The sequence below is a fragment of the Cavia porcellus genome, unplaced genomic scaffold, assembly GCF_034190915.1.
Source record: "Cavia porcellus strain 051 isolate PalLab524CR breed Dunkin Hartley unplaced genomic scaffold, mCavPor4.1 scaffold_16, whole genome shotgun sequence".
NCBI classification, from domain to species: domain Eukaryota; kingdom Metazoa; phylum Chordata; class Mammalia; order Rodentia; family Caviidae; genus Cavia; species Cavia porcellus.
Window position 1 is genome coordinate 50,261,837 of NW_026947499.1, and position 18,762 is coordinate 50,280,598.

The following is an 18,762-nucleotide window of genomic DNA, read 5'->3' on the forward strand; positions in this document are numbered from 1 at the left end:
GCCACACACAGCTAAGCCCCAAGTAGATTACATGCCTTTTTGAACTCTCTTGCTTTTTCTTTTATTTAAAAACCAAAGGCAAAGTAACCCTTGCCTGAACGATTACCAGTGAAGCAAGTCTCATTTAGGTTGGCTTTTGAGGTAGGCCTGATAGAGGGGACTTTCTGCTTCTCAGTCATGGTCAGGACGCTGTTTATCTTTTCTTCTTTCTGCCTCTTTTTGCTATTATAGTCTTAGTTCATTCAAAAATATGTAATTGGGTACTTACTGTGTGCTAGTTCTGAGAGAGAGCTGAATTTCCCCCTTACAGTCTTTGGGGAGAGAGACAAGCATGAAGCTAATTATAGTATCAAATTGATATTTTGTTGAAACTGACAGAACCTGATTCAGATGACTCAGGGATACAAAGGAATTTTTGGTTCTGGTAGCTGGAAATTCCCAGAGCAGGAGTAATTCAGGCATGGCTGGATCCAGGGACTCAAAAAACGTCATCTGTCTCTTGGGCCAGCTTTCTTCTGTTGGCTTCACTATCAGGCAGGTCGCTTCTCTCCTATGCCCCTTGGAAGACCCAAAGTTACATTTTCTGAGTGTCATATTCAGGGAAAAGAGAAAGACTTTTTCTTCTCTTCATTCTTAATGAAAGTTTTGGGTTTGACTTTCACTGGTCTTAATCGGGCCAGTTTGGCCTTCTTGAGTCAGTCAATGGGAGGATGAGTAATTTTGACTGGAGCTGGAAGTGAAACTGGCCACACCTCAAATCACAAAGATTAGAGGGAAAGGATTGGTTTTCCTAGATCCCCCAGTCTGCTACTGTGACAATGGGGAACAGGAAGTGGGCATGCAAAAGGGAGTATTGTTTTTGGGCTGGAGAGTCAAGAGGGCCTGAAGGAAGAGATGGGGTAGAGATTTAGACGGACACTCCAGGGAGAATCATGGGGACATCTGATCCAGTGGTGGAAGAGGCCATCAAACTACATGGTGCATATCTGCAAAGCAGGTGCAGGGAAAAGGCCATAAAAGAGGGGCATCAAGTCATGGGGGGCTTTGTGTGATACCCTGATGTGTTCCACTTATGTTTTGGGTGCAGTGGTCATGTTTATGTTTTAGAAAAGTCATCACCATCATCCAGGCAGAAAACAGGGGCTGTGTGGAAGGAAGAAGATGATGGAAGCTGATTTCAGTAGCCCAGATATACACATGGGTGGCTCCGCCCCCTCATGTCTCTACACAGATAGTCCTGGCTTAGAATGCGCCCTTTTGATTACCCCATCATCATTCTCTGTATGGCAAAGCCGTTGTATTTTCTCCCTTACATTTGTCATTCACTGAAATAATCTGTCATTTCAGTTTACCCTGTTTGGCTTCTGTGTTTCTTCTCCCTCCTAAAACTAAGCACCAAGAAGCCAGGGAGAACTTATGTCTTGTCGTTGCTATGTCTGGGTATGAATGCAGGGCCTGGTTGCAATAAACACTGTAGATATTTGCTGAATGAATGAGGAAACAGAGAAGACTTTTACTGGAAATGGAGAGATGAGAACAGACTAGATTAATATTAGGGAACAATGACAGTTTGGAAGTAAAGCGGAAACAGATCCAGAAGCAACATAGAGGAGAAAGAATATGTTTGAAGGAAGATATTCAATCTGGTTTCGGAACAGTTAAGTGGCTAGGATGAATACTCCATGTGGATCTTGGCAACCTTTGTTTCATTTTTGCCTTTCAAGGAGAAAACTTTAATTTCATCCTAATAAGAGAAATTATATAATAGGAAAATATTTTACTGAATAGTGTTGAGCTTTGGTGAGTCAAAAATCATTGTAAGATCCTTCCCTGACCCCATCAAACCCACAGTCAAAGGTTTAGGAGAGGACTCTGGGCTGGAAGGAGACACAATTGGGGATCATTTCTCTTATTCTTCTCACTTTTTGTTTCTATTTTTTACTTTCCATTTTATTCTATTTCCCCTTTCTCTATCTCTTCCTTCAACTAGTCCATCAGTCATCATGTTTATGGAGGATGCAGCCTCTGATCAGTATTGCTGAGGCTTAGAAGAGGAGCATTTTGGGAAGTTCGCTTCCTGCCTCTAGAAAAGAAGTACCGTAGGAAGTTTGTTTCCCTCCCCATAAGAGAAGCACGATGAGCGGAGACTTGCACCAGGCCACAAGGAGCCACAGCATCACTGGGGAGAACACACATTACTAGGGAGAACACATATTTGAAGCATTTGAATCGTTCTTGTGATGAACTCTTGTGTGTGGGACCCTGATTTCAGGAGCAAATGCAGAGCAACCACTCTCTTCCTCTTCTCAGTCTCCCTTTCCCTCTCCAGGGCACGCTTCCTGGCTTCTGTCCCAGCCTCCAAGTGTGCGCCCTTTCTGATCAGCCTGGGGAAGAATCAGTTGGACTCCTTGGTTTTAGATTCTTACAAAAAGAATTTGGTTCTCAGGAAGGTGCTGAAGTGCCTGGTAAGGAAATGTCATAAATGACACTTTCACTTAGGTCCCTTCCCCTTGTGATATCTGTGCCTACCTAGGGAGCCTTTGAGAGGATCTGCCTGGGATCTCGAGCCTGCTGTGCTGCTAAGAAATCTAACTCCGGGCTTTAAAACCACTGGTTGGAACCATTTTAAGCCATTGGTTCTGCAGACTGCTGTCCAAGGTCCTGAATGGGAAAGGCTACCCTGGAGGACTGGGAAAAAAGCAAGGCTTACAGAGTCTGAGTTCTAGGCATGCTTTAGGAAAGTCACTTCCCTTCCCTGAGTCTCAGTCTTGTCATCTATAAGATGGGTGCCTCCTGGAGTTCTGGAGGGCATAAAGTGGACAGTGCTTAAGGCAATATCCTGGGGTCAGGCTGCCTGGGGAGCTGTCTTTAAAAATTGGATGATATTAGTGCTTACCTCTGACAGTTAGTAGGAACATTGAATGTATCAAGACCTGTGGACACTTAAGGCAGTGGCTGGAACATAGCACACAATAAACATAAGGTATTTTTGCCATTTAGAGGAAGAACTTTGAAAGCTTTTAAGCTCCATACAAACTTTCAAGTGTTGTTTTTTTTAAATACGTTATGCTAATTTTATGATGCTTGTTAAACTCTGGAGAGTCCCTAGAGCTGTGACAATAACAGCTCTTATCTCCTGAGTGCTCAGGATGTGCCCAGCTAGGTTTTCTCAGATTTCTGAGGTCACTGTCCCTGGGGAAAATCAGGCTCTTCTCTATCTCTGGTGGTCCATGTGGGAATCTTTAAGAAGTTTGGGGCAGGAAGTATTTTTCTTTTCCTTTTTCTTTTTTATTGGTACCAGGGATCGAACTCACGACTGCTTGCTTGCAAGGCAGGCACTTATGCCGCTGAGCTAAATTCCCAGCGGCAGGAAGTATTTTTAAGGAGTCATGTCCTCAAGCCCTGATAGATGTCTCATAAGCTTCATTTGTTGGTTTCAGGGCAATTCCATGGCTGATGAGTACATTGTGGACATCGTGGGAAAACTGCTCTGTCATTTACCAGCAACCTTTATTGAAAGAGGAATCTCCCCCAGGGCTTGGGCCACCGCTTTGCCTGGCCTCAGAGCTTGCCCAGACCTCAGCCCGGAACAGAAGGCTGCAGTGAGGCTCCGGCTCCTGGAGCAGTGTGGGTGAGAGGGCTGGGGCTCAGCTTTGTGGGGCTGAGCATGCTGGGTGAGGGGGAACTAAAGCTGACTCTCCTGCCGTGTCATCAGAGATAGTTTCTAGTGTAGGATATGATCAGATGCATACACCTATTCTGGAAATGTGTACTTCCTTTTTTTGGCTTCAGATTCCCTGTGAAGTGGGAACAATTGTAGCTGCCAGCAGGTCTTACATGGTTGCCACTGACATCCAGCATATGGGAAGGGAAAGAGTTTTGAAAATATGGCACATTAAAATGTGAGGTTTGGTATTGCTTTAGGAAGTCTTTCATTTGATGATTGCTAACCTCAAACCTGTCTTCTGGGTCTGATATTCTGTTCCCACACTGACTGATTCTGTTTCATATAATTTCAATAGAATTTTTAAGCTCATTGGATATCTGCTCAAATCTCTTTCATGGAATCTAGTTTTTTCCTATGTTGGGTATTTATCACTTTTGTAAGCTCCTGTCTTATTTTATCTTTGTCTATTCTATATTCACTAACCAGGTCCTTATTATGTTCACCATCTTTTTAATTATTAAAAAAAGTGAAAGTATTACTGATTTGTGTTTTTCTAGAGCTTCATTCATCTTTGTTACAATTTTTGATGATACCAATTCAGAAAGTTCAGCTGGGTGGCTTTTGATTTCTTCTGCTTTAATACTCCCTGGATTTGCCTTGGGCAAGCTGGAGGTCTGGGGTTGCATCTTGGTTCTATGTCTTCTTCTTTTTCTATGTTTTGACATTTATTTTTGTGTTGATTCTTGTGAATTGCTCATGGTAGGCAGCTTTATTACTAGTATCAAGATCTCCTTAGGAAATGACTACTTTTCAGAGATGTCTTGTAGGTGCATCTGCACTTTGGCTTTTGAGTCTGGCTCAAGATCTTGCCTGTTCAATTTATTAGAGATGAGAAGTTGCTGCCTAATTGGCCCAGTACCAGTTCTTTGGTGCTGGACAATGGTATTGGTTATGGCCTCCAGACAATCTCTGTATTGACATATAGGGGGAACAACTGATCACAATCACTATGTCACCTTGGCTAAAGTAGCACAATCAGTAATGACAATAGCATCAAACACAGCCTTAAAAGTGACAGCGATAACTATTAACTTGCCACATTTAACTATATGTATAAGGTTTTATGTATAGTTACGTAAAAAGTCTAAGACAAATCAGAAAGTTATATACATTAATATCTTCTTGATAGGACAGTTTTACCCCTGGGAGAACATTTAAAATGGATAAGTGGAAAAAATAGAGAAATAAAAGAAGAGAAAGAGATTAGAAGCAAAGATGAAGGACAAAGAAAGATTACCCAGCTTTGGGAAACTGGTGAAGAAAAATGGGGGGAAAGAAAGAAGGAAAAAAATCCCCCCAAACCAAGAACTAAGTAAAACAAAAAAAAAAAAACCCTCTAGAAACAAAGTTGACACTCGTGAAAAAACAAAAACAATAACAACAACAAAACAAATGCAAAGAGAAAGAGAAAAAGATTTCTCTGTGATTTCAAGCCTGTAGTTAATCTTCTGGGGTCTACAGTTTTGTGGTGGTGTTCAGCTTAGGTTGTGTCTCCACCGTTATGGTACACAAAGGAGGCGGACAGAGTTCGGCTCCATGCTGGATGCTCCTGGCAAGCCTGCAGCAGGATTAGGATGGGGTACCAATTCTGTTGGTTTCAACTCCACAGAAGTTCAGGCTGATTCTGGCCAATGGTTGTGAGGCTGGGGCCTGAGGTGTTCAGCCGACAGCACTCGGGGTGTCTCTTGCTGGCCTGACCTCAGCCCTTGACCCTGGATGTCTCCCATGGTTGTGGTTTACCCAGTCATGGGAGCCCTGAGAGGAAGCCACCCATAGCTGCTCCAAGTCCCAGGTTCAGTTGGCCCCTCCCTAAAATGGCTTCCTGCCAAGAAGAAAATGCTGGGCTGGAATGATTTACCAGCTGTTGTAGTTTACAGCATCTGCTGCTCTGTTCCACTGGGGCGTTTCTTCACGGAGGCCTCTGGTGTCATCTGCCTTCACCATGTCTAGATTTGAATCTCTCTCAGGTCGCAAGCAGGAGTCAGGGAGAAAGTACAGTTTGCCTCTTCTCTTTTTCTGTGTTGAGGTCCATCTCCTCATGTTTCCTGTGGGTTCCAATTCTTCCTTCAAATCCTTTCTGGGTCCTGGGGATCTACCTCTCTTCTTTTCTTCTCCAAGCTGTTATATTCCAGTTTCTGGATTCCTAATCTTGAGGATGCTGACCACTTTTTATTGTTTTAAAGAGTAGTTTTGGGTTCTTTATAACAAAATTGAGAAGAAGGTACAGAATTCCCATATATCACTTGTCCCAAAATATCTATAGTTTTTCCATTGTCAAAATCTCCCAGCAGAGTGAGACACTTATTCCAATTGATGAATTGACATTATTTTCATTATATTACCATTGAGACTCAGTCAGTAGTTTACATTCGGGGTCACTTATGATATTGTGCACTTTATGGGTTTGGATAAATGTATAAAGCATATTCACCATTAAATGTCATTCAGAGTGGTTTTACTGCTCTAAGAATCTCCTTGATACATATATTTATTCCTTACTCCTCCTACTCTCTGATCACCACTGATAATTTTGCATTTCCCAGAATGTCATGTCACTGGAAGCATATAGTGCATAGGCTTTTAAAGATTTGCTTCTTTCATTTGGTATTGTGTATTTAAGTTTTTCCTCCACATCTTTTAATGGCTTGGTAGGTCATTTTGCTTTGGTGCTTATTAATATTCTTCTGTCTGGGTGTGCCACAGTTTTGTACAGATCTACTGCTGAAGAACATCTTGGTTGCTTCTGGATTTTGACCATTCTACATAAAGTAGCTGTAAACATTCATGTCAAATTTTTGTGTGAATGTAAGTTTTCATCTCTTTTGGGTAAAAACCAAAGTGTGCACTTGCTGGATCTTGTAAGAATGCATTTAGTTTAAGAAGCCATCTTACTGTCTTCCTGGGTTAGTGCTGTTATCCTGCCAAACTTAAAAGAAAAATTTTGTTTTTGTAAGAGAAGACAAAATTAAAAAGGAAAAAAGTCTATCATTACTCTTAAGGAAGGAAAGGAAGGAAACAGTGTGATATAAGTTGCAGAAACTTGACAATGCAACTCAAACTTACAAAAGTAGAAATTTATTGAATTAAAAAATGAAATATAATGGAAAACTGAATGGTGTTGACTTCATGCATGGCTGGAGTCAAAATCTCAAATATTCCTCAGCTCAGAGTTCTTTTGAGTGGCCTTTATTTTCCCCACTTGGCACAGGATTGGTCTCTAATGTCCTCCTTACTGGGAGAGATCTCAGAAAAATTAGGCCCCTTTGATAGTTCCATTGGATGTCTTTGGTCAGGCTGTGTGCCCATGTTTTTTAAGTCAGAAAAATGAATCCCTGATAGCCTTTCAAGATATTGAGAATGATCTGTTCTTAAAAGTAAAAATGCTAGGGTACAAGGACAAAAGAACTCCACCACTGCATGGATATTTTATGCTATTGTCGGTTATCTCCTCTTAGACCTCCACAGAACTGGACAGCAGAGACTGTGAAGGACTTGGGACCATTTCTCATACTCTTCTCAGGAGATGAACTACGTTCTGTTGCCACAAAGGTACTTCTATGCCTCCTTTTATGAAGATTGAAGATTGAAAGTACGGTCAGTTGTATTCCTTGAGAGCTACAGTCTGTGGTTCTGAAAGCTTCTTCCTTGCCTGAGATATGTACAGCTTCATTTCAGGTTGCCCAGGGATCAGAAACAAGCGAGTGAGGCAGGAGCTAAATGAACTCTGGACTGCCGCCTTGGTCTTTCAAGCAGTTATGAAGTCTGGGAACTGTCACTTAGCTTTTATTTTATTTTTTGGGTACCAGAATCAAAGTCAAGACCTCATACTTGCCAGGAGGGTGCGGTGCCATTGAACTAAATCCCTGGACCCTGATTTTATTTATTTATTTTTTCAAGACAGGGCCTTATATTGCTAGATTGTGGCTGACCTTGGACTTGTGTATACCTTGAACTTGTATAATTCTAGGCCGATTTATATCTCCTCATGTCTTAAGCATTTTTGTTTATTTGTTTGTTTTCAAGTTGGGGTCTCTCCAGGCTGATGTTAAACTCCTAGGTTTAAGTGATCCTCTTGCCTCAATCTTCTGAGTATCTGGGACTCAGATGTGTGCCACTGCACCTGCTTTCATTCAAAGTCTTAGAGCCACCAGTTCCATATGATCATGCACATGTATGCCCAGGTTGTGTAATTGTGGTGCAAACAACAGGAAACAGCTTTACTGAACATCAGATTTGGGCAGAGCATTGTGCTTGGAGTGATGCTCCATGATTTAGAAAGCCTAAGCCAGGAGACATGCAAGCCAAGCAAAAATTTACCCTCCTTCTTCTGTGTAACAAAGCCACACGGTTTCACTGGTATCTAGCAAAGAGTCTTTGTTTCCGCCTGCCTGGTCTGTGGGTCACTGGGGCAGCCATAAGTCTCCATAAGTCTGTCTCTAGAGCCCTTGATGTGTCTTTTCATAGAGAAGGTCTAAAGCTCCTGAAAATGGAGTGGAAAAGTATAATTGGAAAAATGGCTCACTGTCACTTTGACAACATGCCAGGGGCCAAAGCAAGTCACATGAGTAAACCTCTATGGGACGAGAAGTAGCTTCTTTTCATAAAGCTGGAGGATGGAAAAGGAGTGAATCCACACACTGCCCATCCTGTACAGAAATGTATGTACATTACACCTCTTAGCGGGGCTCTCCAGTAAACACACATGGCTCCAGGGCACGTGTGTGTCATGTACTTGTCAACCCATCTTCTGAGAATTTAAACATATAGTCATGAGCAGTAGATATATAATAAATATTATATGCTGGTCTAATCTTTTAAAAAACCAACTTCAGGGATGGGATGGCACACACCTGTGATACCAGCACTCTTGGAGGTTGAGGCAGAAAGATCATGTGTTGAAGCCCAGCATGGGCAATGTATTGAGAACTCACCTCAAAATAAAAAATCATACTAGGCTTGGTGATTTAGCTCAGTGTGAAGGACATGGTTTCAATATCAAGTTTTGGATCGAACTCATGACCATGTGCTTGCAAGGCAGGCACTTAGGCCACTGAGCTAAATCCCCAGCCCAATATGAAGTATTGAAAAAAAAAGGAAAATTCTAAAACTTCTATATGATCTTGTATAAACATGATGAGATTTCAAAAAACGTGGCATAGAATTTAAAAATTTCCTGAGTTACAAAGAATATGCACAACAGGACACTAAGTATGTGAGAAAGTACTAGCTAAATTAATTTTAAGCACATGGAAACCAGTGTATATAAAGAAAAATTTAAAAATTCAGGAGAATGGTTAATACCAAATTCAGCATTGCAGTTACTTCTGGGGAAAGGGAGCAGAAAAGTGAGGGGAGGACCGATCAATTATATCTGTGATGTTTTATTTCATAAGCTGGATTATGGGTCCATGGGAGTTTTGTTGTATTATTCTCTATACTCTTTTCTTATGATTTGAATGTTTAATAAAACAAGTAATATATGCTCCTGGATAAAAAAAATCCCAACTGCTCCAAAGGCTACAGCATGAAAAGAGTCCCTCCCACCCAGATTTCTAGCTCCCCAGCCTCCCTCCTCAGAGGTGATCACTGTTCTGTTTCTTCTGTATCTTTTCAGAAAAATCCTACTCACTTAAACAATGACCCCCTTTAAAAATACAAAATTGAAAATACCAGTCACTCTGCTACGTACTTTGCATTTTTAGAAGTTAACCGCAGTCATGTCTTGTTTAGTGGTGGGGATGAATCCTGAGCGAAGCATCATTAGGTGATTTTGTCACCATGCAAACATCATAGAATGTTTTTACACATGCTAACATCATGAGGTGATGTAATCTCCGGGGCTACTGCTGTATATGGAGCTTGCATTGATGGAAAGCATTGTTAATTGATACTTGATAGTCCTTTTAGATGACAAGCAGTGCAATAATTTGTTTATACCAGCAGCACCACAAACACGTGGGTAACGTGTTGCATTAGGATGACGATGGTGTCACTAGGAACCAGGGATTTTTTTGAGCTCCATTAGCATTTTATGGGACCAGCACTGTGACTATCATTGACTGTAAGGTCATTATGCAGCTCACAGCTGTGTTTTAGAGCTGCTGATCGGCCTGAGATACCCATGAGAATCAACTAAAGAGACTCTGCTGTGGATTTCTATGGTCTCCAACTCAGACCAACTGATGCAATCTCTGGAGGCAGGTCCTGGATAGAATCTCTGGAGGCAGATTTCCTAGGTGATTCTGAAATCCAGCCAGAGCCCCTGAAAATTAGACTAGAAAAAACTATGTGAGCTTTCTTTCTGGAAAATCTGGGACACAGTGGTGCATGACAGGGTGAACACTTGATTCATTTCCAGGCTCATGGATGGGGTTCTCAGTAATACCCTAAGTCTCAACTAAGTGTATTAATTCCAGATGAGAACTGACACCTTCTCTAGGGCAACCAAAGCTTCTAATGCCAATCTCTATCTGAAACCTGAAGCTAACCCTTTCCTGCTTCTTTTTATGGTAAATATTAAATTAAAAACTTTAGAATAGCACCAAGCCAACAAGAGGTAGACAAATAACATTTTTGTAGGTATTATCAGACACAATGCACCATTTACCCAGTCTCACAGAAAAGTGAGTGTATGTCTCCTACATTTCAGTCAATGTAAAGTATTATGGCTTTATTTTTGATCTATCTGATCAGTGAAAATGACATATACTTATTTAGCATTTAATGGATTATTGTGGCAATCATTTTATAGGATTCTTTATAGAGACCACATTAGTTGGGGTAGGGATTAAATTAATATGGGAAGCTGCAATGAAGAAAAAATCCAGAGGCAGTAAGTGGTGTTACTGTGGAAATTCTGATTTAAAATGTGTGTAATGTGCTTTGATTATGATCTGCTCCTCTTACCCCACAGTTTCCTGATACTCTTCAACAAACTGCTTCTCAGATGATTGGGAAACAGCTTCCTAAAGAGTTCCTCTGGACTGTCCTTGAATCTGTTCGGAATAGCAGTGTTGAGAATCCTCACTTTCATCCCATCCCTGGTGAGTGTTGCTGGGATATCTGATCTCATGCCAGGGTGGTAGTGTTCTTGGTTGAGTCCTGACATTAAAAAGCCTCTTTGCTCAAGGGAAAAATGAAGTATTGAGGAAGAAATATAATGATGAAAATCCACAGGCCAAAGAAAAACACCTTTGTAAAGAGATTTGGAATCATATTTTACATTTTTTACTGAGGCTGTAGGTTTAATGGATGAATATATGTAACAAGCATTTAAATAGGATTGTCTTAAAGGACTGACATAGTTTAGCAGCTAAATATTGCAAATATGGGGGCCCAAGTCTGTCACTTACTTACTACTATTGTGTGACTTTGCAGTAGTGTTTTAACTTTTCTGTACTTCAGTTTTCATCCTCTGTAAAGCAGGAAAAAAGAAAACCCTATAACTCACTGGGTTATTTTGAGGATTAGTAGGCTTAAACCTACAAACATATCCACAGTGGTGTATGGCATGTAGAAAACATTCAAGAAGTGCTAGATATTTTCATTATCCTTACTGTGTTCTATGTGCAGACTTGTGCCAGCCACGAGGAAACAGTTAATCAGACCTAATAAGAATTGTAGAAGTCACTGTTAACAATCAGTGATTGCTTGCTTTCATCCATTCAGCAAATATTTATTGAGCCTCTATTATAAATGACATAAAGAGAAAAAAAAATCCCTGCTCCTCATGAGCTCACTTTTAAATGAGGCATAGCCAAACGATAAATTCCATACATAAACAAAATATATAGTACATTGTACGATGCTGGATGTCAAGAAGGAAAATACAGCTGAGAAAGGCAGCTGAGAGCCTCTGATGGGGGATCATGATGAGAAAAGAGCGTCATCAGGAAAGGTCTCATGGTGGTGGTGATGTGTGAATGAAGCCCCATGGAGTGTGGGCCATATGGACACTTGGGGTTAGAGCCTTCCAAGCAGAGAGAGCACAGTGTCTTTGTTATTTTCTTGTCTCTGGTACGAAATACCTGACATCCATAAGTTAAAGGGTGAGAGGTTTATTTTGGCTCACAGTTTGTAGAGGTTTCAGTCCATAGCAGGCTGGCTCCGAGGCAGGATGCCATGGCAGAGGGAAAGTTCATGGTGTGGCATTCAAGGGAGGAGGAATATATAACCATAGTGATCCACCTCTTCCCATCAGCCTCCACTTTCCAATATCATACTCAGCTATAAATCCATCAGGGAACTAATCCAGTACCGAACACCCATGATCCAGTCACCTCAAAATCTCACGTATGAATGCATCTTATATATCACATTTCATCTTCATCACTGCCCAATAAGATGAGCACTACGATCTTTTCATTTTCTTGAGGAGGGAAACTGGGGCTTAGAGAGATTAAAGGTTGTGGGAAGAGTCACAGAGCTGGTATATGGCAGTCCTTGGACCTATGTCCAAAGCTGGTGGTATTTACCACTGGCTCAGTTGCCCATAAAGCCTAGCAGTTCAGGTGTCCCTGTATTGTTCTTCCTGTGTGCATGCAGGACACAAAAACAAGACATTTCTCACTCAGGGGAAGAAGCTCTGTTGAACATAATGAATTTTTATTAGTTGGTGCTGGGTGTCATCTGCTGCTCTGTTTTTAGTCATTAATGCATCAACAGGATCACTACTTGGTTTTATTTTAGTTAATGCACATACATGTGCTCCTTCACTTTACAAATATTTGCCGAACACCTACTGCGCACCATATTCTCCCCTAAGCCCTGGACATCCAGAGTACTACGACCAAGCTCCTGCTGTATTGTCACTGATCCTGGGGAATCAGGAAGGATGTCTTTAATTTTCTGCAAGTGGGTTGTGATAAAGATGTTTAGGCCCTAGTTTTGCCTCTTGATTAGAACCCAGTGAGTTAGCACTGAAGACACAGTGAGAAGGGAGTGGTCACAGAGCTTGGGAAATGCCCTGGCCTCAGATTGTGCTTGTGAGTCAGTCCATATCAGTCATGGTCAGCTACTAAAATGAAAAAAAAAAAAAATCCAGGGCTGCTCTTAAAGAGCCTTGAGTTTCCTTGGAGCCAGAAATGATGCTATTTTATTTGAATTTTGGTGGGTAACTGTTCAGACAAGCCTCAATTTATTCAAATACTAAAGTGGGTGGGTTTTTCCTGTGGCCCAGGAAAATGCAATAGGCCCTTTCCTCTTCTTTGTTGGAGCAGGGAGGCTATAACCTCCACTGTGACTTCTGTGGACAAGAAATCATTCTCTCAGTTGGATAGGAGAGGTTTTTCCTCTGGAACCATTAATGCTGGATTGGAAACTCAAATGTTTAAGGGGCCAGGCAGACATCAAATAATAATAACAATAATAATAATAACGGCAAATAATTACTAAGTGCTTACTGTATGCCTGGCATTGTTCTAAGTGTTTTCTATATTGACAGTGTTTTCAATTTTCTTTATCATCATACAAGGTGATTTTTATGCCTATTTTAGAGACAAGGAAATGAAAGCACAGAGGGCTAAATGCTCTGGATTTGAACCCAAAGTCATGCCTGTTTGCCACAAGTGATTATCCTTAAGGAGTTTGTAATTAAGTTAGTGTTGTGAAGCTCCTTCATTTGCATGTGGCTATGCAAAAACCTGGCATTTACGTGAGTTTTGTTACCAGGTAGTTAACAAAAATGTCAGAAGTGGAGTTTGAATTGGCCCTCAGGTCTGTGCCTCAACTCCTGTGCTATCCTGCCTCTTGAGAATCAGTCTGACTGGTAAAGGATTTTATTTAATAAAACTGACATTCCTTTAAATGCTCTTTCCACTGTTCCTCCTCTGCATTCCTTCATTCTGGATGGAGGTTGCCATGGAGTCCCTGCTCCTTCTTCCAATGACATCTTTAAGTTGGCTGAAGCCAATGCCTGCTGGACTCCTGAGGCTCTCCTCTGCATGGGAGAAGACACATTCATTAGGAACGTGGAGCTGCTGGGGGCTGTCAAGAGTTTCAGTTGGCCTCAGCTAATGGCCCTGAAGGAGAAGGCGATCCAGGTAAAGCTTACCTTTGGAAGGAAGCATCAATCAGAAAAAGCAATAAACAAAACCAAAACTCAGCCCTAGAATCTCTGTGCATGTAGCCCTCCTCAAGGAAATTACATGTACCTTATTTGGTTGAAATGTCACTGCCTGAGCTTAACGATATAGTTGTGAGCTCCTAATCTGAGAAGTGGAATTATCTCCTGCCTCTTAGGACAGTGGCAGAAAATGGATTGAAATGTGTATTGGCCTCCTGTAATCAGAAAATCAAGTTCGGTGCATATTCTGACTTAACCTGCTTCCTGGAATTCTGCCTTTCCTTTCTTTGCTTAGAGTACCCTAATTCCTGCCAACAGAATTTGTTCAGTATCTATTGCAAATTTATCTGAAAACTGCAGGAAAAAGTAAAATGACAACTGGAAATATTTTGCCATCTTTAAAAAGTTCCCAATGAATGGGTCATTTTAGATGTTGGGATATTTGTGGAAGATCTGATAACCTTCGTGGGGTTAAAAATTAAGTTGCTTAAAACTGTGTGTCTTAGTTACTTTCCTCTTGTTACTGAGAAAAAATACCTGACACCCAAAATAAAGGAAGGAAAGGTTTATGTAGCTCACAGTTTGTGGAGGTTTCATTCCATAATCAGCTGGCTCCAAGGTAGGGTGGCTTGCCTGGGGAGCAACAGTTCATGGCAGCAGAAAATAGCAAAAGCGGTAAGAGTAAAAATGGAGGAGAGAGAGAAAGAGAGAGCAAGCCTCTCCCTCCCTTATATTGAATGCAGGTTCCCCTCACCAGAGCAGGTGTAGGACTCACACTCATAACTCACAATCACAAGTGATTCATGGTCCCAGCCTTGGACCATGAATCAATTACAAACTATTCTAGAAGCTCATCCCCATGACTGCATGAAGCTGTGGGGGGGACATCTAGACACAAACCATAACACTATATGTAGAACTGTATGATTCGACAAGTAATCCAAGCTTATTGAAGAAAAGTCAGAAAATAATAAAATAATACCAATCTTTTACCCAGAACTAAGCATTTAAAAAATTTTGGTATGTTCACCTGAAACCTCACAGACTTCTGTGTGTGTGTATAAAATATAGAGTTCATACATGTATGTCACATTGATGGTCATTCCTTATTGCCTATGGAGAAATGACTCCTGGATCCCTACAAATACCAAAATCCATGAATGCTGAAGTTCTTTATATAAAATGATGTAGTACTTACATATAACTCACAATATCTCATAACATGTAAATGCTATGTAAATATTTGTTATACATGTTGTTTAGGGAATACTGACAAGAAACATGCTTTTCAAATTCAATATAGATACAATTTTTTTGGTGTGGTGCTGGGGATCAAATCCAGATCCTGGTGCATGACAGACAGCCACTCTACCCCTGAACTACAATTCCAGCCCCAGATATCGTTCTTTTGGGGATATGGTTGATCCATGATGGTTGAATTTGAAGTTTTCAGAATATGCAGATAAGGAGAATTGACAGAATTCACATATGTATGTCACCAAAAAAGTTATCATGCACACAGTTCAATAACTTGCCATCTACATCCAACGTTAATTTTTTAAAATATCAAAATGATAAATCATTTTTATATTTTTTGCTTTTTTTTAGCCAAGTGTAAGGTTCTTAGACTGTGGTACATCTTTGTATATATGTCTTTGGGTGCTTGTTTCATAATTTTCTTAGGCTAAGTTCCCAGAAGAAGAATTTTTGGGTAAAAGAGTAAAAATCTATAAAATCTTTTTGATACCCATAGACAAATTTCCCTCTTAAAACCAAGTATCCATTTATATTCTCAGCAACAACAAATGAAGGTATCCTTTACCTCATGTCTTTACAGTTTCATAAATGATCATTCGTTTTACTCTTTGTCAATATGATGGACCAATATGGTCTTAATTATTATTTTAAGAATTATTTTAATTATTTTTATATACATGTATATGAACATTACATATACATACACATATACATATGTTGTTACTTTCAACAGCACAATGTTTACATATGTGTGTCTTATTTATTTTACTAATAGGTATGGCCTCAAGTTGCATCCATTTATAAAAGTCTCCAGTTTATCATTCTTTATGGCTGAGTAGTACTCCATCTTAGAAAAATACTGCATATTTCTAATCTTTCCTCGGTAGATGGGCATTTAGGTTGTTTCCAAGATCTAATATTACAAATAATTTAATTATTTTAAATCAGAAATTCATTAATTATAATTGAGAACTAACTTTTTAAATGTTTGTTTCTTTAGACAAATGTCTTTTTTTCTTAATGATTTGTAAGATAGTTATATATTAAGGAGACTTACCTGATGTCTTTGTTATTTTGTTTTTTCAGCACTGAGGATTAAATGAAGGGCCTGGCACATGCTAGGCTATCACTCTACCACACCCCCAGACTTTTTTATATTTTACTTTGAAACAAGATGTCACTAAGTTGTCCACGGTAGCCTCAAACTCATGACCATCCTTTCTCATCCTCCTCAATAACTGGGATTACAGGCTTGTGCTATTATTCCAAGTCCTGTGTCTGTTTTAAATACTGTTTTATCTTGTTTCAGCTGCTATAAGAAAATACCTTATAGCAGGTAATGTATAAACAATGGAAGTTTACTTTACACGGTTTTAGGAGCTGAGAAGCCCAAGACCAAGATGCTGGTAGACTGATTACCTGGAGAGGGCTTGTTTCTCATAGATGGCACTCTCTTGCAGCATCTTTATACAGCGAAACAGGACAAGAGCTTTTGAAAGTTTCTTGTATAAGGGCACCTATGCCACTGAAGAGGGTAGAGCACTCATAACTTAATCACCTCTCAAAGGCTCCACCTTCTATACCATCACATGGTGAACTAGCTTGCAATGCATGAATTTTGAGAGAGATATAAACTCTCCGACTATAGGAAATGGTGTCACTAACATTCTGTTATTATCCTCACATAAAGGTTTGGAACTCACCTTCCTGCTGGAGAGGACACCATGTTGTCTCCCTGGGGCGAATTGCTCTGGCTCTTAACGAGACTGAGCTGACACAGCTGGACCTCAGCTCCATAGACACTGTAGCTTCTCTGAGCCAGCAGACAGAGTGGACCTTAGCACAGGTAGGTAGATACTACTGGGTCTTTTAAATATTCTCATTTTCTCTGAATTTTGCTTATATCTTTCTTGTTTATATTGAGAGCACTTATAATGGCATTCACATCCTTGCTACTAATTCAATTATTGTTATTTTTGAATCTCTTTCTACTAATCTTTTTTCTCCTAGTTATGAGTCATATTTTCTTGCTTATTCGAAAGCCTAGTTACCTTTTTTTTTGTCTTTTTGAGATAGGGTCTTGCTGTGCAGTTCAGACTGGCCTTGAACTCACTTTGTAGCCCTGGCTGGTTTTGAACTTACAACAATCCTCCTGCCTCAGTCTCCCAAGTGCTGGGATTAAAGGTGTGCACCATCACACCCTGCTAAATCTAGTAATTTTGACTAGTTGATGGGCATTACGAATTTTACACTGATGATTTTTTTTATTTAGTTATATTCCTTTAAAGAATGTTGGGTTTTGTGCTGGTCTGTATTTAATTACATTATTTCCTTTTTGAGCTTTCTTAGGGAAAGTCCAGAGCAACCTTTATTTTGTGGCTAATGTATCTCCATTATCGGGACATGTTTCATCCAAAGATCCTGCTTCATACACCATGTATTTCAAGATCTCTCCACTCTGGCTTGTGGAGATGTGAGCTTCTTTCCATCTCCATGTGTAAGCTATGGGAACTGATTAACCTGTTGCCTTCTGATATCTCTCTTGCCTCTGTGGAGTTTCAGTAAAAACTTTGTGGAGTTACTTGTGCACATCAGGACTCAATACCCAAGCAGACATCTTTGCAGATTTCTACAACTCTTGCTATATAGTTTCTTCCTCCCTCATACTTGCCACACAAACAGTAGGTGTCATGGCCTTCTGCATGCTCTCTGTCTCTGTCTCTCTATCTGTCTCTCTCTCTCTCTGACTCTCTCTCTGTCTCTGTCTCTCAGTTATTTATAGAAAAATGTAGATTGTCTCTTCTCTGAGGCTGCTTATGTGGAAAGAAAACACTCGAAGAGTTTGATTTCATTTCCTTTGGGGCCACCTGTGAGATTTATACTAGCTTAGAATAGAGCTTGGGCACAGAAATTGTATCTATAAAATATGACTAGGACATATTTTTTCTTTAAAAATATGGTTAGACATACATGTTTTATCACATAGGAAATATTTGTTGAATAAATGAATGCTGAAACATTCTCATTCCAGAGGGGTCAGTGGGAGTAGTTGCTATTTTTTGAGTATCGAGGTGAAGTCATGTTGAAGAATAGTTTGCTAGGTTGTGTGTGTGTGTGTGTGTGTGTGTGTGTGTGTGTGTGTGTGTGTGAAATTTTGCCCTTGGATCTGTGTCATCAACTCAGCTAGATCACTGGGCTTCTTTGGTCCTCCTAGAAATCGTCTCTAGGCAGTGAGCAAGGGCACTTTCTGAGCTCATCTTATTTGTTTTCCTTCTTTCAAGATCACTGTCCTGTGCCCCCTGTTGTCCAATATCTGAATGTAGTAGTTTCATATTTTGTTCAGTTATTATAGTTGTATTTTTTGTATGATTGCTCCCCCCTACCTCCAAGTTATTTTAGTTGTTTGTGGTAGTAGAAAAATTCCTGTGATGGCTAATACTTTATGGCCTAAAGAAATGGTTTTCCCAAGAATTTTAATAGTTTTCATTGGAAGAGATGTTTAGGGTGTCTAATCCCCTGGGTTCTGGAGAGGGAAGTCCTAACTCCTTCATGTTACCTTCATTCAAAGAGACTTCACCCTCAGTGGTCATTTTCAGTAATAGTCTTGCATATTATCTAAATAGAAACTTTACAGAAATGTATTTTTCTTCACCTGTGTTTTACAAAGCTGCATCTTTAATTCCAACAATGTGAGTGCCTTTGAACGACCCTCAGG

At 40.2% G+C, this 18,762-nt stretch overlaps 1 protein-coding gene across 1 annotated transcript in view; it reads left to right on the forward strand.

Annotated features, from left to right (window-relative positions):
* The window catches only part of Otoa (otoancorin), a 75,365-nt gene that overhangs the window by 43,669 nt on the left and 12,934 nt on the right, over nucleotides 1–18,762 (forward strand). The window contains exons 18-23 of the mRNA XM_003478198.4: nucleotides 2,330–2,465; nucleotides 3,441–3,631; nucleotides 7,183–7,276; nucleotides 10,641–10,770; nucleotides 13,580–13,767; nucleotides 16,738–16,893. Of these exons, the coding sequence (XP_003478246.2) occupies nucleotides 2,330–2,465; nucleotides 3,441–3,631; nucleotides 7,183–7,276; nucleotides 10,641–10,770; nucleotides 13,580–13,767; nucleotides 16,738–16,893 (895 nt within the window). The remainder of the gene's footprint in view (nucleotides 1–2,329; nucleotides 2,466–3,440; nucleotides 3,632–7,182; nucleotides 7,277–10,640; nucleotides 10,771–13,579; nucleotides 13,768–16,737; nucleotides 16,894–18,762) is intronic.